This window comes from Ascidia mentula, chromosome 8 (assembly GCF_947561715.1).
Source record: "Ascidia mentula chromosome 8, kaAscMent1.1, whole genome shotgun sequence".
Lineage (NCBI taxonomy): Eukaryota > Metazoa > Chordata > Ascidiacea > Phlebobranchia > Ascidiidae > Ascidia > Ascidia mentula.
Window position 1 is genome coordinate 11985795 of NC_138573.1, and position 20700 is coordinate 12006494.

Genomic DNA, 20700 nt, shown 5'->3' on the forward strand with positions numbered 1-20700 from the left:
AAGTGGTCTAAAACTAAGCATAACGTGACAATTATTTAATTGTTTTTTACTAGAGATTAACGGGATGCAGCTTTTTACCCACTTACATGAGAAACGGATAAAAGTCTAATTCAGGAAAACTGCTGTTTTCGATTAAGTTTCACGCCTTACACAATCATAATTGTATGTAGTTTATTGCACTTAACCTTTATGCATTATATTAAACTAAAAAATCGTTTTGGCAGAATGTTTCATATTGCGTTCGATTTATGTTCTGATGCTTCGAAGTTCTGCCAAGGACTTGCAAACATCTTTACAATACCAATTAATTAAACGAAACAAAAACCATTGATAACAAGCACTGACAACGCCAGAGCTAAAAGTACGATTCAGAAAAGTCTTCTAAAAATGTGTCACTAGGTGGAGCTAGAAATTAACTAAATATTTAAAAAATAAATCATGTTTTCGGCCCACGGTCTTATAAAAAGGTTGAAGGCTCTTAAATCGTCAATCAGCAATTAAAGGAGTAAGTTGAATTATTTTTCATCGTCGGAATAGTTTGCACACAACAGCAAAGTTTCTCGCAATTACTTTCAAAAATCTTTAAATATTCACATGAATAAGCTTGTGTTTGTCAGAAATAATGTATGCTCCCTTGCTCATAACCGTGCAAAAACGGAGTGGTGTTTGTGAGACGTAGCGTTGATAATGGATATACCATTCTTTATTATACAAAGCACGTTATTGTTTCGTTGTATTATATTCCGCAACAAAGCTTCAGTAACAGTTTAGACAATTGCGTCGATATAGCATACAATAGGCCTATTTGAAATTCACTAAGGCGGATTATATGTTATATATACAACAATACCCGCAATGAAATTCGTGTACAAACACTAGGAACTTTATCCTATAGTTTTATATTATGATTCAGTGAATTTCTGATTAAAAAAATTGCATTTTTTGTGAGGAGAATGTCGAATCTTGAATGACTGAAATGAGAACTTCCTATTTTGAGATTTTCACTTGCTGGATATTCAGTTCAAGAGTGCACATTGCAATGTTTGTCATGCCGTGTATGCCCAGAAGCGCAATCCGCGGTCGGCTATTTGTTTGCAATGCCCGTTTGATGTTCTGGGAGTTCAAGCTGTTGTCATGACAGCAAGATATGAACTCGTCATCAAAGATTAAAGTAAGCAACAATTGGAAGATTTTTATCTGAAGCAGAGAATTGTGTGTAGTCACTTACAGCATAAAGATCTATTTCTTCGTTTTGGTTTGTGAAATGCAATTAAATGTCAGTATTAACGGTAATACCAAAGTAAATAATACACCTAAACTTTTTTATAATTCACTTTGGCCTCGTCGCCATTTTCCAATTGATCAAGCAAATACTCAATAAGGACATGATGTCCCATTGTCAAAAAACTAAACGAAAAAACATAAAAAGGTGTGGGTTATCGTGGAATACTCCTAAAGCTTTCATTTACACATACTAAATTGAATTTTGAGTTACGACGTTTCAAGCCTGTTTTATGCGCGGGAGGGTGGATTGCACGGTTGAGCGCTCGTGATATTAAATCCATAAAACTGTCTGATGGAACACAAAAGAGAAATTAGGTTCAACCTTGCTATTTTGTGCGATGTACAAGCAACGGGGTACGAAGCTCTGTCCTAACATCCGCAGACAAAAGACCACCTTTGAGCCCAATGTACATGGCAGGTCGTACAGTTTTAGCTGCTGATCGGCTTTGCTCTTCGCGGAAAGCCCTTTGGCTGAAACCGCAATACAGACACCGCGGGGTTCCTTACAGTGTGCGGCAATGACAAGACTGTCTCTTTAATTTAACGATACAAAACCTGCGAAAATTCCTTCAAGTTGTTACATGCCTTTCCAATGAGACAGCACTGTAGCGGTTTGTCTATTGGAAACCAGAACCACGTATAGAGCATAACGACCTACAGAGCGTCGAAGCGTTACATGATTAGGAACCGCGGTGACATGCACGGAAACTTCGAAGACCCAGGATGTGTTTGTCAATGGGCGGCAATCCAGGTGCACGTTTGTGTATTTACGTAAGGACAGATCGATGCCAACATAAAATGTCTGTTTGCCGACATGTCCCTCTCGCGCTGATAATACACTTGTCGCAAATTGTTTGGATGTCACGGGCGCACATACTGTAAGACCACAGAGCTGGTGGATCCGCGCTGTTTGCTAAACAGGCGGGGCCGGTCGACATCGGGAATCATGGTTTCCGTCTTGCAATTTTTAACGACCCGAAGGTCGCCGCTTGTTTGCCGAATGTCGACATCCATTCTCCACTGATATTGGACATTTAACATCGCCGACACTCCTGAAAAAAGCGTTGCAGTTTAGGCTACACCAAAATAAACCACCTGTGCCAAGAAGGTGATATTTGCGGATCTGCGTCATAAAATGTTGGGAACACTCAAACAAAAACTTCTTTCTCTGCAGCCAAATTGCAAAAATATTGCGCCTCGGCGACTTAGGCCTGTGTAAAATGGTATAGACGCTCCGATGAGCAGCTTTGCGGAATAGCCGAAAGGCATCGAATGCATAGATAGCGTTTGACTTTCCGAAGTCTCAGCGTTCCGTTGCGTGGGAAGGAATAAAATCGATCGAAAGGTAGTTATCTTACTTTAAGTAATCGCCTACGCCCCTGTGGGAACCCAAGAGTGACGTAAAGCTTTAGCTTTTTGCCTACCTATCGAACTTAGCCAACCATGACAGGCAAGACGTCCATGGAAAGAGAAATAGAGAATGTCATTCGAAGGAAATTTGTAACACTGCGTGGGTTTTGATGCTTAGTAGAAAATATAGTTGGATTTGGTTTCCGGTTTAAGTGTCTGACATTTTGCAGTTAGCATTGTGTCTATAGACGGCAATAGCAACCGCACCGCCGGCACCCACGTAGCTTTGGGAGGAACTCCGACCGCGCGAACGCTTTTTCGAGATTTATCGCCGCGTTTTAGAGACGAAATGGCACGAGGCGCGTGAACTTTAAAGCGCAGACAAACGCCGCGAACTTTTCCACATCCACCAGGACACAATGGAAAGCGGCAAAGCGCGACTCTGCCAGGCATTGACTTGGACCTCACAGTGAGCTTGCAGAATCTCTGCATCAGCAAACGGTATATTTTCCAATGCCAGCGAGGGGACATTATACGCGCGCAAGGCTTTACTCTCTGTTTGCCAAGGAGAAAAGTTCTGTAAACATCAAATCGGCGGTGATATTTACGCATAACTATTTGCTCTGTGTGTTGAAGGTACAGCGCCCACATGAGCTTAAATGTTAGTAAGTAGGTTCCGTTCGGGCTTCTCAGGCAATAGGCTTTGTCGCGTAGAGGAAAATCTGTACGTAGCATTTCCAAGTCCATCGTACCGGCTTTACGGTTTAGCGTTCGTACAAAAGCAATGGCCTTTGAATAGCGACTTGAGAAATTACCACAGACTCTTTGACGTAAGTATCAAGGGGTTGGTATTAGCAGCTGCCGCCATCGTACGACGCATGTCCGATTCGTTAGCGTCGGCTAGAAGAAGTTTATCCAAGAAAAGCTTTTAGTGGGGTCGATGCTAATTTCATCGCGAAGCATCAAAAGACGCTCCTAGCTTTTGATAGTTACCAAGTTTCGATTGATCGTTGCAGCTCGAGTTCGAACGACGTTAATCCGAAAAGTGAGCTTTATACGATTATTTGCCTTCGCAACGTTCGTGCTTTACGGATCGTTGTATTTGGTCGAATTGAGGCGTTGCGAAACGTGCAAGATGTAGGAGCAGTGCCGGAACGCCCATAGTGATCGATGAGTGTTTCGAACAATGGTGGCATTCATAGACACTTGTAATACCTGATACATTGGTGAGTGCTGGTGGAAACTCGGTCGATAATTTGGGCAAATTTTCTCTCAAAAAACGTCGCGTTTTTTGCTTCAAGGGCATAATCTGCAACGAATTCCACTTGGATTGAAGGCACTACAGGTAAGTGAAGTCCATTTGAGGTAAAATCTTTGTTTTAACATCGCCTAAATCTAGTGTAATTTGTGTTGTGTCGGTGCCGGCCTGCCATCGATCACGGTCGACGCGCCCAAGTAGAAGCGTAAATATGGATTGCAGACATTGTGTGGTTAAGGCACTCACATTTTCGTAAAATAACTGCGATGTGCTACAAATATGAGTGTTCGCAGAGGTCTCGCGGTGTTTGCGTCAGTAAACACTGACTAATAGGAACAGGAGAGGCCTTTTACGGACTTGGCACAAAAGTGTGTGTGATAACCATAAGCACATTCGTGTTGAAGGTAGGCTGTTTTTTTACAGGCAATGGAGCAATTGTGCGGGTTCCTAATCCTTTAGCCCGAGGAAAAAACGAATCTCGTATCGGAAGCGGGTCAGTCGCGGGACACGTTTTTGTCGTTAAAACGAGATTTAATCTCTAGGCGATTGTAGTCCAAAACCTGAAGGGCGGCATTTGTTTCCTTTGCCTTACTTCAAAGGCCAAATGCGTCACAAAACTTTTAGTTCGATGATTAGGTTAGGATATATTCATCTGGGTATTTCTTACAGTAGTTCCTTTTCCTCCCAAGAGTTTTTGCAGACTCCTGTCGCGCCGGTTGCAAGTACTATCGTCTGTACTTTGGAGTAAGGCTGTCACTCACCGTATTATCAGCGATAATCGTTGCCAAACCATGCCCTTGAAGAGAAAAACTCAAGTGTATGCCAAGCGATAGTGTCACGTCGTTTGCAAAACAACCCGACAACAGAGTATCGGTTTTCAGTGGACAAATACGTTTTATTGTCTCTTCCCATTTGGAAATTATTTAAAGGTTTCCGATAACTGACCTACTTACATAGAGCAAGAACAGTCAGGCACTCGAAGTTTTTTGTCGAAACCATTTCATGTGTGACAGCGTCGGGTGATTGTTCCGAAAATTGGCGAATTGTTGTTTCAAGATGGCACGATATCAGATTGTGCTGTGTTGCACGCCTCGAACCACGTACCATGATTCCTTGGTGTCCTTTCGCAGGTCGTAGGACAAACATATTGTTTAAGATAGTTTGATTTCCTTTGGAACAATGAAGACCCTGCTAGGAGCATTGGCGGTCTTGCTGCTCATTGGAAGCAACGCCACTGGGCGAAAGCTCAAAATGAAAACCAAAATGGAATTCAGGAACAATAGGTTTATGGCCGACGATGCACTTCTGGAAGTGGAACCGATTCCCCCGGAAACAATGATTGGCGAATGCGCTTGTAAATGCTGTGACACACCAGAACTGGGAGGTAATGCAGTTGGCTCATTGTCTTTAAAACTGTACATTTTGCACTGTTGACCGTCAAATACACAAAGCTTAATAGGAAGGACAGGTGCCAATCCCACAATCTGTTTGTGGGTAAGAATGATGCAATGAAAATTGGAATTTTATTCCAGTCAATAGTTTTGTCAACTGCCTACGGTTTTCTACCATAACAGATCCAACACCCGACTGTGCTCAAACAGAATCACGTGTCGGACGAAACATGTCTAAATTACTCCCAATTGTTACTTACAGCATTGATGGACACTCCCCCATCATGTGTGAATGACGTCATCGTTGCCGTAGACAGTAGCGCCTGCTTCCGTGACCACCATGGTCAAATGATGCGTTTCCTGAAAAAAATTGTGCGAAAAATCGGCAAAAAGGAAGACATTCAGTACGGATCGACCACAACACGCCTTGGACTGATGCAGGTGTTTGTTTTGCACTTGCTTTGTAGCTCCTTCAAACACCTAACTCTGTGGTTAACAAGGTTTGTTTGAATATTTGCAGTTCAGCAGTGACATCGAATATCCAATCGAACTTCGGGATTTTGATTATTACCGCAACCCATCTGGGGCCAAGCAACTTCTTGATCAAATCAACGGACGCCTCAGCGCTCTGCGGTTCCTGGGCGAAGGTTCTTTCCTTAACAAAGGTGAGTTTTCTCTGTAGTTTTGACAAAGAAGACAGCAGTTATTTAAATCAGTGTTATTTAACCGTTGTTTCGCGTTAATTTTTTTTTTACCGGTTAATATGTATTAGTTTTGCCGTTCAGGTAAAACCTTGAGGGTAACATCCACTGGTTTAAATTATTTTTCCCAATGTTCAGCCCTTAATTCATCAACCGACCATTTCGTCAACGAACCCCGACCCGCTGAGGTTATGGACCAAATCCAGCCAATTCAGCCACGAAAGGTTACATTATTAACGTCAACATGCTTTCCATTATTGTAACTTGCAACGGCTCCAAACCCAGGTTCTCATTTTGATGACAAACGGCAAAAGTCACCCTGATGTCACGATGGAACACATTGAAAGCTCTGTAGCCGCTTTACAAGCAACCGGTGTGGTCGTTTATCCAGTGTCTGTAACTCGGGAATGCCAGTGAGTAGCTTTGTATGGCAATGTACTTGTCTGCTTTTAAATTGTTTCGAAGTACAATCAAAGTTCCTTAAAAGAGACATTTAGTACGGATATTTCGCCATTGAGGTTAGGCAAACCTTGACTATCAGTAGTTTCCCATTCAACATCTGCTCATGACCGTGACTGTTTTTCAGTTTTTTTAGATCACCCGCATCGAGAGGGGCGATACAGTAGGTTTAGATCTTTCGCAATATTTGTTGTGACTTGTCGTACTTAGCTTAAGACCCAAACATTGTATTTTCATTCATCGTGGAAGGTTAGCACCTTATTTTCATGCTATATGTACTGTTAAAATGTTGGATTTCGCAAACGACCTGCAGCTTTCATCCAACATTTTGCCATTTTTGCCAAAGATTCAACAACTTACGCCAAACATTGATTATAAAAACATGAATTGGTGAAATCGTGGCGACTTTTAACTTCTGCAATTTACAGTGGCGCCCAGGCCGCGGTGTGGAATGAGGGTTTGTGCCCAGATACAATTACTCTCAACAAATTGGCACAAGTGAACAGGGAACCCGGGGCAAACTTTATGGAAATGGTATCCCATGATACGGTAAACAACATCATCAGCGCCCTGCAGGTGGGTGGTCACACGTTGGTTCATAAAATAGACGAAGGAAATTTTCTAACTATTGGTTTTTCTTGATTTTGCAGAAGGTGAGTGTTGCCTGCGGGAACGATAAAGAGATCAAATTTCATTGCTGGTTTCGATAATCGTTTGGGTTGTATTTCATTTTAATGCGAATGCGATAGAAACGAGAGGAACTGCGAGGATAATGTAGCATGTTATGTAATACTTTTTTGCAGTGTCCAGAAAATGCTCCTGCCCCTATCGTTGGACCGACGTGCAACAATTGTACTTGCGAATGCGAGGTACGTTCCGATCGATTTAATCCTTTTTTAAATGTTAATCACTTTAGCCGTAAATGATAGTCCTGTGTTACACCCGAAAGGTAAATGTGAAGTGACTTACAACAAAGAACCGTGTTGTTATTGCAGCTGCCAATCGGACCACGTGGACCAATCGGAAAGACTGGACCGGAGGGTGCTTCTGTAAAGGTAAATACACGTTCATGACATAATTTCGATTCCTCGAAATATCTCTTGCAAGTTTTACTGCTGGTTAGTTACTAAGTATTTGTACTCTTGCGGCGCCTTAACCTCGACCGAATTGCCGCCCACGCATCGCAATCAGAGAAGCGCTCCGATTACATACTGGTTTTCTCTACCCTTATCGCAATGTGTGCTGTGTGGTTGAGAAGCCATTCGCCATACATTGTGATTGTGGGAGTGTTGATTTATTTTGAAACGCCGAGACTGGAGTTTGCGTCTTTGGCCGGAGAGAAATTTTGCACTGTGCTAATGCAGAAGTATTGAATGTAACCAGGTTCTTGGAACAAGACAACGCCTCTCCCTTTACTGAGAGGCGATATAAACCGTCATGTTGAGTGATGGAGCTTTTCACAGCCAACCACCTCGCTCAGTCTGAAATTTACTTAGTAGTCCTAAGTCCAGACACATACCGAAAATTTGTAACAGCACATCACGTACCTTAACTCGCTACTTCCTTTTTTTCATCAGGGAGAACCCGGAGAGAAGGGCGAAGTTGGGCCCGAAGGACCCCAAGGTCTAAAAGGATCACAGGTACGACAAATAAACTGAAAGGGACAACAATATCGTGCGTTTCATGCTTAGTGGATCGTAAAATACAACACTGTGGGAAGGGTATAATTTTTTGTGTGATATTGATGCCACCTCTTGTTTTTGCAGGGAGAAGAAGGAGACAAGGTACTTGTTACAAGATTTGTGTTGGCACCACGTAAACCTGGGCCGTCTTGTCGGCTCGACAACGCAATATTCGTGAAAATCACAACAATTCGACTTTTATTGAGTGTCTCATTGCAACAAATCGCGTTTCTGATGACATTTTAAAAACATGCTTTAAACTATATATATAAGAGTGTGTATTATACGCATTTTATTGTGTCCAGGGCGATAAAGGCGACCAGGGCGATATTGGACCACCGGTAAGTTGATTTATATAATTAAAAAATATTTTGCTACCATTTTGAGCAGTGGTCCAAAACAAGTTTACCTCGCAATCCAGACAAAATCATTGAAACCTGTGAATGAGACCAACGTCCATCTGCTAATGCTCATGTTTCAAATCTACCTTTGCAAACACTCAAAATGTGTTTCGCGTAAAACAATTTATAGCAAACCATATGCGAACTGATGGTGTCAATGTTGCATAATGCGTTTCAAGTAATATTCGTAAACATTTTTAGGGTATTGACGGAATCAATGGACTAATTGGTGATAAGGTAAGAGATCTTGCGCTGGAACGTGGACGTCTTATTGAACAATATTGTTGCTTCAGGGTGATGAAGGACCTAAGGGAGAACAGGGTCCAAAGGGTGAAACTGGTGCTGATGGAATCCCGGGAGAAATAGGAGAAACGGTAAGAGAAGCTTTGTATTGGATCGAAGAAGCGACTTCCACAATAAGACAAACTTAACCAACCACAAAACAATGTCATTGCAGGGCGAAAAAGGTGACAAGGGTGATGAGGGTGAACAAGGTGTAATAGGTTCAAAGGTAAACGTTATTTTTCTTATGAGATTCTTTTATTCTTCAAAGCTGGGATTTTTTAATGCCCCGCTACCCCTTTAGGGAGATCATGGCGAAGAAGGCATCCAGGGACCAAAGGTAAATGCATGCAAAAAACTCTTTGTGCAGTAATGGCCATTCTAAGAAAATTTTATTTCTCAGGGAGACGAGGGTGAAGTTGGTCAAAAGGGAGAACAAGGAGACTCAATAAAGGTATGACTTACTATAGATTGGTTTTGATGAACGTCCTTTTATCGATATTCATGTTTTCGTGTCTGCAGGGTCAAAAGGGTGAAGATGGAACTGATGGACCTACTGGACCCAAAGGAATAAAAGGCCAAACCGGTCCAGAGGTATGATGTTTGGTTAAACTACATAATTAAGCTGTAATGAATGAAGTTAATATCACCAACATAAAGCGCAACTCCCCGTCACAAAATCCCCAAAGCGCCAGCTGCAACCGCAAACTAAAGGCAGAGTGTATGCGTAATAATGTCATTTGGGCCGCTTGTGTATCCATGTAGCGGTTCATTGTCTCAATTCTTACCAACATTTTCTTGCTTCAGGGTGATGAAGGAAGGCAGGGACTCTGCGGACAACCCGGACCAGCAGGTTTTCCGGCAAGTATCACTTATCTCCTAAAATTGTATAACGGAGCTTTGGGAAGGCGAATACGCTTGCCAAACGAGAATATATATACAGTACTTTCGTTTTTTTTTACGGGTCACTTAGACTGCTATCGTGAGCAAGAGGCGTAAAAACGTGCTTCCTTGTGCTATAGGCTTCACCTAATTTGTTTACTTTTTAGGGCCCCGACGGAATTCCAGGTACTGATGGAGCGGATGGCGCCAGGGTAAGTTTCCATCAAATTCCTGTTAAAAATTTCCAAGCTTGCAGTTCTTAGAAATGGGCTTACCGAATGCAAATTTGGTGCAACAATAAATTCTTTGTACATTTAAGGGCCCACAAGGTGTTCAAGGACCTAGAGGAGAGCGTGGTGAGCCTGGAGACCGGGTATGTGTTTTATTGTTGGCGTCGTTAAAGTCAATGAAGTAAACCTAAATACAACAAGAGCAGTCTTGCTACAGTACGTCCTTCATATATAGTTTTAAGCGGTTCTGTAGAGATCATCTTGGACAGTTCTAATGAAGTTATTAGTATGTCTCCTTTTTGAAAAACTACAGTATACAAATTGAAAAACATGAAAAAAACTTCCTATATTTCAAATCAAAACCAGGCTATGCCTGCTGGCAAATGTTAGAAACGATTTAGAATTGTGTAACTGCCAACAAGCGTTGGAATGCAGCTCCAGCGTTGTCCGGGCGTCACCGAGTTATTGCGCTGAGGTCATCAACCGTTTTGTCCAAGAGGCTAGTTGATCTAAACGGCACGTTCGTTACACATACGCAACGAGTCACAGCGTGGGTTTGACATTTGCTCGGAACAGGCGTCTTCCGTCGTTACCGAACGGTTTCCTTGTCGGCGTCGCATCTGTCCCACGAAGTGAAACTTGCCGCGTTGCAAATTTTCAATTACTCAGCCCAACGAAACAGACATCCGAAATGTTAACAAGCTTGGTGGTTAATTTTTACAACTTTATAACGTCGATGACCTATTTCGTGCGAATTCAGTTTCCATTTTACAACTTTTTGGTTAAACTTTCTTTTTTCGTTGCTAGGGTGACAGTGGCATTCCCGGCGAGCAGGGATTCCCCGGAAATCAGGGATTATCTGGCGAGAGAGGCCCGGAGGGTCCGCAGGTATTTTGAACTACTTAGTTATTGTTGCTCAACCAATTCCCGTCAAATTTAATGCGTGATTACTCTTCAAAGGGAGAGCGAGGACACAAAGGTGAAAAGGGCGAGCCGTCAGATGTCCCCGGTCGGCCAGGCATTCAAGGTCAACTCGGAGAAAAGGTAAAATATTGGGGGAGAAACCAATTGAAATGAATATTCACATTTTTCTTGTTTGTTTGATAGGGTGACAGGGGATCGGACGGTAGTGATGGAACAGATGGAAGACAAGGTGTTCCTGGTGTTCAAGGCCCACAGGTACGCTCAATATACAAACTTCTTGCGGCTTACGGTTGATGCTAAATATCTGCTACATTGTGCAATAGGGCCCAGTAGGCCCACGCGGCCAACCTGGAACACTCGATCTCACAGAACTTCGACCAATCATTGCTAAAATTGTTCGTGAACTTCTTCCAGCAGGTGAGAAAGCAACTTATTTTGAAATGGAATCTGTTGCCTCACTATTAAAACCGTCCTTATGTTTTTCAGAATGCGGTAAGTGACGTGGAGTTTTCCGTTAGAATCGGGCGTAATTTTAAATTACCCCTTGGTAATTCGGTTTACTCATAATAAGCGTACGTATTATTATGAGCTTGCTAACGCTTCTGCTGAATTAGTGGTTTGGTTTGCTGTGCGTTATTCGCACAAACGCGCAACCAAAAAATATGAAACTAACCACAACCTCAGTTGTGTTAAACAACACGCAGCTTGTGCTAGTAAGGTTCTGCAGAAATGTTGTGTCATGATTTTTTTTTGAACACGCTGCATGAGGCTTTTACGGTCATTGTTGTAAAAGCCGTAATTGCTTTCCGCACACGATTGGCGGTTACAAGTACCCACGTGAAGGTTCATGCATGTGTCTTGTGTAACTAGCACCTCAACAAGATTCCCAGACTTGTCAAGAATATCCTGTGGATATTGCATTCCTTGTCGACGGCAGCGATTCAATTGGTCGCGAAGAGTTTGACAGCGTTAAGGAGTGGATACTTCTTGCACTGGAAAGCTTTAAACCGGGAATGCGTGAGATCCCGCTACACGTTGATGTGGTGCAATACTCTGAAAGAAGCCGCATTGAAGTCCATCAAAACCTCGAGAATTCGGCGGATGAGATTGCCGCGCAAGTGCGGAGCATTGACCAGATGCGCTCCGGCACCAAGACCTACACTGCCATTCACTTCATCAACACTGAAGTGGTGCCGGAAATGCGAGAAGGCGCTTTTAAGATTCTTATCACAATGACCGATGGTGATGCGAGCGACGACCGTGACGTAGATGCGATCGAGCAAGCCAGGGCCAACTTCCACATGATGTTCTCAGTGGGTGTCGGCGACAAGGTCGATAATGCCGAGCTGATGGATTTCAGCAGCAACGGTCACGTGTTCAACGTCGAGGAATTCTCTTCGCTACAGAACATCATTGCCAACATTGTGGAAAATACGTGCGCTGGTATCGACGCCATTCTGGCAGGTAACGCGAGACGCAGTGTCCCAATCTGACGTGTCTTCGCCAATTAAGATGAACCTTTGTGCTGTAGCCTTGAATTGTATAATTGCATGAACCTGAAACGCGAACAAGTTGACTAATGAATCTTGAATTAATTTATTTAAACTCCAGTTGCAAGCATTGAAAGACTGTGACCGCATTTTACCCACCCCATCACGGTTTGAAAAATATAACCCATTGTAGTTGGTTTAAATAGGAGTTCTGCTGTTTGTCATTTTTTTCGAATGAGCATAGCCATCGATATCTTTTCAAGTTTCGCGTAGACAGCAACTGCCGTTTGCTTTTCTTTGCAAATCTTGTAATACGGACTGCCATACGTAATTATCAGCATGTGAGAATTAGTTGCAAGCAAAATTATCTTTTTTGCTCCAGGGCTCTTGCTTAGTAAATGTGTCTGTCCTTGTGTTCACAGGAATTTTTCAGAACATTCTCTGTACTTTTATCCTGTGCCTGTTATGAGTACTTGTTTTCAGCGCAAGCAGAACCTCAAGATTATGCATGATGCTTAGATGATGCTTATGCTGCATGTTAGCAATTGGCTTGTTTGCGACTAATAACAATTAATTTACATAATTTGAAGACTCAAGATATTACAAATTACATTTGTTTTCATATTTTGCAGAATCTGGATCGATGGTCACTACCGGTAAGTAATTGCATGTTAGATTTATCGTTGTTTGGTTATCGGCAGTTGCAGATGATAAATTTAAGATATGCCACCCACAGCGAATAAATCGGATTTAGAAGTGCTAAGTGTTTTGAACTGTCACATACGCCAGCAATAATCCAGAATGTTTTGGACAAGAAATATGAACAAGCTTTATTACAACTTTTTGCAAACTAGTAATACAAATATATTTATAGGGCATTAGCTTGCTTGTCGTTTTAGTGCCACGGTGACGTCACAAACGAGCAGGCGCAAGAGAATGAGTTTTTGTTGACGGGTAGGTTACCCTCGTTAATGCAAACACTCGTCACTTGAAAGGGCACGAGCAGACGGGAGTTGCGACCTCCTGCAGTTAGTGGCGTCATGTGGCACCGAACGACAGCACGAACGCAGATGTTATTAAGTACTCGCAACTCCCATGTGCTCTATCTCATGTCTTGCAGTTGCTCGTTTTCGACGTCACCATGGATTAAAACGCCGTCACCAGAAGCGGAGGCCTTAGGTGGCAACCGCTTAACATTTGCATCAGCGCCTGACAAGTTCCAGTGATATCAACTTCTTCCAAGCGGCACTTAAAACAGCAACATTTTTTCAGCATATACGCTTATGACCAACCACTTACAATATATAAGTTCAGCATATAGTAGTGTAGTTTTCTGACAAACGAATCGCTAGTTTGTATATAGTTGAGAAAACGACTAATCCCCCTCTAAATTGTGACATCAATTTCCGTAGCTTTTTCTGTAATCAATGATATTGCATATTAGCTTCAGAGTTCTGTCCCTAGCCATTTTGCTTTTGCGGCCGCGCCCAATGCTTTTCAAAGCAAAGCATTGTGTTCCATTCGCTCCCACATTTCAACACATCGCCTCCGCGTATCCATTGTTCCTGCCTCTCATTCGCTTTTGCTGCCAAGTCATGTGCATAAAAAAGACGAGAACTTTCAAATCGACATTATGCAATGAATCGTGCGAAAGCAGATATATTGCACCCTTGTTAACAGTAATTAGCTGCAATAAAAACCTGTGTCAGGCTACGAGCAAAAGCAGAACGAAACGTCGCTTTCTTTGATTTGCAGGCCCCTCGCGAGGCGATGTGAGGAAATGAAATAAGTTGCGCTTTTACCGGACGCAGCACAAATGCTACGAATCAAATCGGATTGCTTCAATATTGTTTAGGGTTTGAGCACGGTTACTTGTCACCTAATAATCAATTTTAAAATAACTCAATAATCAGCCGTGTCGTAATTACATCTAATTGTCTCCCCCTTTGCAGTGCATAAAATTACAATTCTGTAGTGCTTTTGTATTCTTCGTAGTCACCAAGGTGTGCATGCTAATAAATGATGCGATTGGAAAATAATCCTTTGTTTTATTTTCGATATTTTTTCTCCTCCCGACCACTTAACTGGAACCCACGACGTCTGACTTGCAAACGGTATCAAATCAAACATTTTCCCGCAAAATCACTTAATCTCATTCGCATCATCTGCCATTCACCATCTTCCCATGCGTGTGTGGTTTTGTGTGACGAATTGCGTCGACCCAAGACCCGCCAATGACCCAGACTCCCTGGGAAAGGCCTGTAATAGCTGGTGACGATATTTGTAGCCAGCCTGTGCCTCTGGGAAACTGCAATCCCCGCGGTGTTAACCGCGTCGTGGGAAAATATTATTGGAATAGCGCTCTCCAAAAGTGCTCGTGGTTCTCGTACAAGCAATGCAGGGGCAGCAACGTTTTCGACAATGAAATCGACTGCATGCGAAGATGCAATCCCTTCTGTAAGAGAGCTAGTCTATTGAGAATGCCAATTAGATGTTTTAAAGGCGCTATTCGCCTTCATGTTCATGGCCCAGAGGGGGTTGACCTTTGCAGAGGCTTATTTAATTTACTTTCGCCCAATAGCATGACGTTATGTTTATCATGAGAACTTGATATTCCCAGCATCACATTTCACGGTCCCTAACGTAGCGTGGCCATGCTAAAATCACTTCGGGCAACCACGCATCGCAGTCCTTGTCCGTATGAACTCAATACAACGCATCTGAAGATTAACCGTGACATGTTGTGTGCCCTAAACATTCAATCGAAACTAATATTTATGACATAAGACCGCTACCGTGACCCAAGGCGTATTACTGATGAAATATGATTCGTCTCATTAAGTTGTTCCGACTCCCCCTCCCACTCATGGCCCCGACGTCGAGGCACCAGGCTGCACTGACGCCACCACCGACCTGGCATTCGTCATCGACGGCAGTTCGTCGGTTGGAAGAAACGGCTTTGCGCTCCTGCAAGAGTTCCTCACCAACGTCGTCAGCGGTTTCCACAACGTGGGTGCAGACGGAACACTTGTTGCCATGATTCTCTACACCGACCAACCTAAGTATGTAAACATTTGCTCAACTTTCCGCTCTACTTATTTACAATTTAACGACGTTATCCTCTGTGGTTACTTGTCCATACGAAAAAAACAAATGGCGGAGTTATCGTGCCAAACTTTTGGTACCATTGCATGCATGTTTGGCCTCTAACTCGGTGCTGTTTGACTTTAAAGTCTGGAATTCGAATTTTCGCAAACCACCAATAAACAAACCGTGCTGCATGCCATCAACAACCTTGAGTTCAGTGGTGGAAATACAGACACTGGTGAAGCGATTGAGTTCACTCACGGGTTGTACAATGAGATTGAAGGCAACAGGGATTCAAGAAAGGTAAAAATGTGACATAATTACGAAATTAACCAGAAACAGACGATTTTAACTGAGTTCGCAACCTTTTAAACACCTTCTGTGTTGAACAGGTTGTTGTGGTGATCACAGACGGAAGAAGTCAAGACGATGTGAAGAGGCCTGCGGAAGATTTACGAGCAGACGGTTAGTTGGTTATTTCTTGCATGAGCGCTGTTCGAGACATTTCGCTAGCGTGGCGGATTATGGTCGCCATAGTTTATTGACAGTAACGATTATGTATGTTGTGAGCCGGTTGCTCGCCAGACTCTTATACCATTTCTGCGTAAACACAAACCAAGACAAACCTTGTTTAAAGTCAAGTTGCCTTGAGCGTTTCAAAACAACGAATTTAGAGCACGGAAGGGTTTACTGCAAATATGAGTTCCTACACCAAATTTTCAAAACAAACAGCAAAGCCCATTGTAACCAAAGTCGTCCTCAATGTGAAATGCAGGCGGACAAAATGATTCGGTGAAGTAACGATAAACAAAAAAGAGGAGAAAGTTGGAAAGAGCGCAATAGTTGAGATAAAGAGCGACACAGAGAGTTCTCTGGGGTCATGTGATAAAAACAAAATTTAAAAGGGGTAAAAACATAAAAAAATTGCATGACGACCAAAGGAGGGTTATGTATTAAAAAGTCGTAGTGGTTACGACAAACCATCGGCATTTAACAGCGACTGGAATAGTTGGATGTAAATTGTTTCCAGTAGGGATTTTTCTTTAATCCTAGGAAAGTCGAACTTGTGCTTGGGGTTTTCTACCAGATGTTGACAAACCTCTGAATTAGGGCTCGTCATGTGCTCCATGAGTCTCGTGGCAAGGTTCCTTCTTGTCTGGCCAATGAATATGGAACCACATGAGCACGTAATGCGGTACACGACGTTTGATCGTGTTAGCGTTGGTTCCCGGTCCTTCAGAGGAAACAAAGTGCCAAGTTTGTTGGTTTCAAGGACAAGATGTAGGTATGGTTGGCCTTGTGTGAGGTTGGCGACACAGCTGCGAGTTTCATTCGACACTTGTTTTGAGGCAAATCCAAGATAGGGAAGTTGTTGGGGTTACTTTGCCGCCTCTTCAACCTCGTGTCGGGTTTGGCGATTTTGCAGGAATCTGAATACGCATCGATGCAAAAGGAATTTAAAGCAATAAAGAAGGGTATTCTTTATTGCGAGCCAAGGCTGTGTCAACTACGTCTTAGCAGTTACATGGGCTTTTATTCAAACAATCTTTATTGATGACGTCCATGATATGTGTAGGATATACACATAATATCATTGAGACCTTGTTAAGTGACAAACGGCTAACTTTATCACACACTATTATCATCCTCAATTATGCTTTTGCAACAAACAAAAAATTTTAGGCCATATATCTTAAACTTGTTTTATCATCAGGTGCTCAGATCTTTGCAATTGGCGTTGGTGAAGCAGAAAGAGTCGAACTCGAGGAAATTGCATCACAACCATGGAGGGACTTCATTTTTAGCGTCGATGATTACAGCGCAATTGCTTCGATACAAGAAATGCTCGTTGAGAAAATCTGCATCGCTGCTCGGGGCACCTTTAGATGTAAGTTTATTTTTCAGCATAAACCGGCACATGCGCTGCGGTTGGTTTGTAAAGACTACTTCAAAATATTGATCAATTAATTTTTGATCAAGACATGACGATCTCGTCAAAGCATTCATGGCTACTTGACATTTGATATTTGGCAGTAAAGCAGCATGAATAACCGGTATTAACTTCTTTGTACTAAAATATCGAGAACGAAAATACGCTTTGTGGAAAGCAGAGGGAAGGGCGTTCCTTTAAATTCCTTCTCGCTTCAGTTAGTTCCATAACAGAGCAAACAAAATGCTTCATTGCCAGACGCTAATGGCGCCAATTTTCCTGTAGTGCATTTGCAAAAGAGATAGCGAAAAAAAAACGAATCTACCTTTTTATTACCACTGGCTTTAGAGTAAAAGCGAATGTGTTTGGGAACATACCGTTTGTGGTGTTACCGAAATTTATATTTTTCCACGCAATTACTTCAACCTCAGGCCTAATTTAGCCGATTTTGCTTGAAAATGCAGCAATTTGTGTGAAATTACCATCATCAACCTATGGTGGTTATAGGGACCAATCTCGAGATTTTTAACCGCACAACCGCCTAATTTTAAACGATCCTTCCTCCGGCTTCTGTCGCCCATTTTAGCATGCTTTTTGTGTCAGTATTACGGCACGGTTTGCTTGCATTGAATTGACCAAACTGAACAAGGTGAATGACGGTGTGCGGTGTACCCTGTCATTAACATTTGTCGCGTGCAATTTTGCAGCGGAAGGTGGTGACACAAGCTCGATTGCTGATGAGGATCTCATGCCAGGTTTGTTGCTTTTCTCTGGAGTTGCTTGTCATGCATGTTATCGAGTTACCTTGCTTCGGTATTAATTTCTTTGCATTCGACTCTAAACTGTGCTAAGTTTAAACAACTTGCTGCAATCCATTGTAAGTTAAAGTAATACATTCCATTACACGGAGTTCACAAGTTTTTTTTGTGCTTTTTCAGGAGGTGGCGATAGTACTACTGCTTTTCCACCAGATGATGACTACTTCAACGGCGGCTCTGGGGAATTCGAATTCACTATCTAATATTCCTCAAACACCCATTATCAGCATACACCAAACACTTCTAATTCATAATGTTCAAGTCTTAATTTTGCCTTTAGGTTGTATTGTTCTGCACGATTCACTCAGCATATTACCGTTTCAGAACTTTGTTAACGTCATGTTTCCATGGCAGCCATGTTTTAGGCACTTTTAGGCATTAGCAAATAGCAATTTACGCTTTTGGAATGTATATCAAAATTCGAGCGTGCTGGTTAAAGTAATTTCAATCACAACATTGCTTCATATGCTGGCAACCAGCAGTATGTGATTCCGATCAACATATGTTATTAATCGCCTATATGTTCCTTCATTAACCTGTCATGTTACCTTTCTAACTAACACTTTAATCCAGTACTCCTAATTCAACAAATATTTTTATCATCAAATACTTTCCGTACCATGTCTTACAATAAAATGCATTTTGCTTGTTGTGTCACATTGCTTAATTACTTTAGAGTTGTTGTCGAAGACGAAAAATATACTGTGTTTTAGCAAAGATCTGTATCAAGGCTATTGTAGCACTTTACGATGCAATTGTCAATAATGCACCTATTGGTTGTTCCGCTTGTTTCCCAATGACCTGTGCTGGGGCTTGTAACTTATATAGGGACCTAATATTTTTCGAAAAAGGATATTGCACCTGAATGGGACAGGTTTTGTCGAGACTCCTGGAAGATTTTTTGACCTGCAAGATGCATTAATAGCCCCGCGGGTCTGCTTAGGTAGTTATTCTGACTTTGGTGCTGAGGACTTTCGCACCCAGGAAGCAAAAAAAAAAACACTAAAACTGACCAAAACCAGCCAAAATTCGTCAAACCAACCAACCGCACATACATATGTGCTTAATTAAAGTGCATGTGACACTTAAAAATAAAACATGTTAATAATTAAACTAAGATATGTTCATAACTTTAAATCATTTTTGGCGGAAAAAGTGGGGTGATACGGCAACTGGTTTCTGCTGAGATACAGCTGATCAAAATCGCATTTTCACCGCTGCAAACGAAATCGTGCGAAAGCGAGATTATTGTTACGTGACGTCACAGAAGGCGCTATGGTCGTGCGAGTGCTGGCAGCAAGCCTTATGCTTGGGAATGGAAAACATTGTGAAGACCGCATATCAGTATTTCTATTAAAAAAGTTTCGTCCGCGGGGAATGCTCGTCTTGTACTGCCCTGTCATAGAGAAACTCAGCGATGTCACAAGGCAACCGGTGATGCATTTGGGTCAAATTTATGGTTGAATGAGCAGGCGTCACGTGTTGTTGCCAGAGCGAAGTTGGTTTTGCGAAAAAATGAATCACAAAAACCTCATCCAATCTGCAATTTAATGTTGGCCCCAACCCTTATCTACGCAATGGCAAAAAAACTGTTGCAGGAAAGTTGCTTTGGTTGCCCCCTGGGACTGTTTATGTTATCCTGTAGGACATAAGATCCTCCTAGAGGCTCCTCAGATCCTTGCTGTGTCTCATCCGATGCAGCTGCCTTCAATTTTTTCTCTTTTTAAATAGTAACAGTAGATCTTCATGGGTCACCGCCCACAGGAATTGTTGTGGGCAAACAAGCAAATCACTCAGTATAGGTATTAATGTTGATGGCCTTCAAAACTTGATTTTGGGGATTTAATACTGATATGGGGCCTGAAACTGGTTTAGTATAGTATTGCATTAAACAGGAGACAAGCAAGTGAACGATTTTGATGCTAATTTGAGCTGCAGACAGATGGCCGCTGTTCGACCTATTATGTCTTATTTAGTTGCGTAATAATAAAACAGTTAACGGGACAGAGTGTTCTTGTTGTTACAGCATTTATGATCGCTAACGTGATGCACCTTCAATTTAGCATTGTCGTTTTGTCCACTCACAGCAAAAGATAGAAGTAGGTTAATTGAATTTTGAGGTTGGCAAATACAGCCGAGAAAATCCGACCGAATTAGCTGATTATGCAACACAACAGTGTTATTCTGTCATAGTACCACTTTTTGTCCGACAGTATAGCGTTGCCTACGAGTTCGCGTCATAAATGATTTATTTAATTCGCCACAATCAACCACCATTGTATTTTTCGCAATAGGCTATAGTTGTTACTAGAAATGTTGGAATCATCAAATTAAAGTCAACACAAAGGTGAGGTTAAAGTTATGACATCACACCCAAAAGGACGTCATGTAATGTCACTGAGCAAAAAAACGCACCATTCCCGTCTTATCAAAGTACAGAGTTATGTCGTTTCTGCCATACCCTTTGGTCTTCCGATAACCAGGGGCAAATAAGCCCTTGGTTTGTGACGTCACAGTGACACATTTTTGTG

The 20700-nt window shown here is 42.2% G+C and overlaps 2 protein-coding genes across 2 annotated transcripts; both read left to right on the forward strand.

Moving 5' to 3' along the window:
- Positions 1-5026: 5026 nt before the first annotated feature.
- On the forward strand, positions 5027-7168 carry LOC145912354 (uncharacterized). Its single transcript, XM_082999799.1, has 7 exons — positions 5027-5276; positions 5546-5724; positions 5804-5948; positions 6123-6208; positions 6270-6397; positions 6872-7019; positions 7094-7168. The coding sequence occupies exons 1-7, from the start codon at positions 5072-5074 to the stop codon at positions 7151-7153; spliced, it is 951 nt and encodes a 316-aa protein (XP_082855925.1). The 5' UTR covers positions 5027-5071; the 3' UTR covers positions 7154-7168.
- A 39-nt stretch (positions 7169-7207) lies between these two features.
- On the forward strand, positions 7208-18826 carry LOC145912352 (collagen alpha-1(XII) chain-like). The gene is made up of 28 exons (XM_082999797.1): positions 7208-7312; positions 7439-7498; positions 8021-8083; positions 8210-8227; positions 8431-8466; positions 8728-8763; positions 8820-8900; positions 8984-9037; positions 9113-9148; positions 9212-9262; positions 9331-9402; positions 9616-9669; positions 9858-9902; positions 10010-10063; positions 10728-10808; positions 10881-10964; positions 11028-11099; positions 11168-11261; positions 11549-11557; positions 11715-12308; positions 12967-12990; positions 14561-14791; positions 15177-15396; positions 15568-15724; positions 15814-15886; positions 17136-17309; positions 18059-18106; positions 18290-18826. Exons 1-28 carry the CDS (start codon positions 7223-7225, stop codon positions 18370-18372), a joined length of 2694 nt encoding a protein of 897 aa, XP_082855923.1. The 5' UTR covers positions 7208-7222; the 3' UTR covers positions 18373-18826.
- The last annotated feature ends 1874 nt before the right edge of the window (positions 18827-20700 follow it).

What these genes read in the sequence shown, in the direction of transcription:
- LOC145912354 (XM_082999799.1), top strand. Translation starts at nt 5,072, where the DNA reads ATGAAGACCCTGCTAGGAGCATTGGCGGTCTTGCTGCTCATTGGAAGC. An exon ending in TGACACACCAGAACTGGGAG is followed by an intron (nt 5,277 to 5,545) that starts GTAATGCAGTTG and finishes TGTTACTTACAG; the next exon opens with CATTGATGGACACTCCCCCA. An exon ending in CACGCCTTGGACTGATGCAG is followed by an intron (nt 5,725 to 5,803) that starts GTGTTTGTTTTG and finishes GAATATTTGCAG; the next exon opens with TTCAGCAGTGACATCGAATA.
- LOC145912352 (XM_082999797.1), top strand. Translation starts at nt 7,223, where the DNA reads ATGTTATGTAATACTTTTTTGCAGTGTCCAGAAAATGCTCCTGCCCCT. An exon ending in AGGGCGATATTGGACCACCG is followed by an intron (nt 8,467 to 8,727) that starts GTAAGTTGATTT and finishes AAACATTTTTAG; the next exon opens with GGTATTGACGGAATCAATGG. An exon ending in CGGGAGAAATAGGAGAAACG is followed by an intron (nt 8,901 to 8,983) that starts GTAAGAGAAGCT and finishes ATGTCATTGCAG; the next exon opens with GGCGAAAAAGGTGACAAGGG.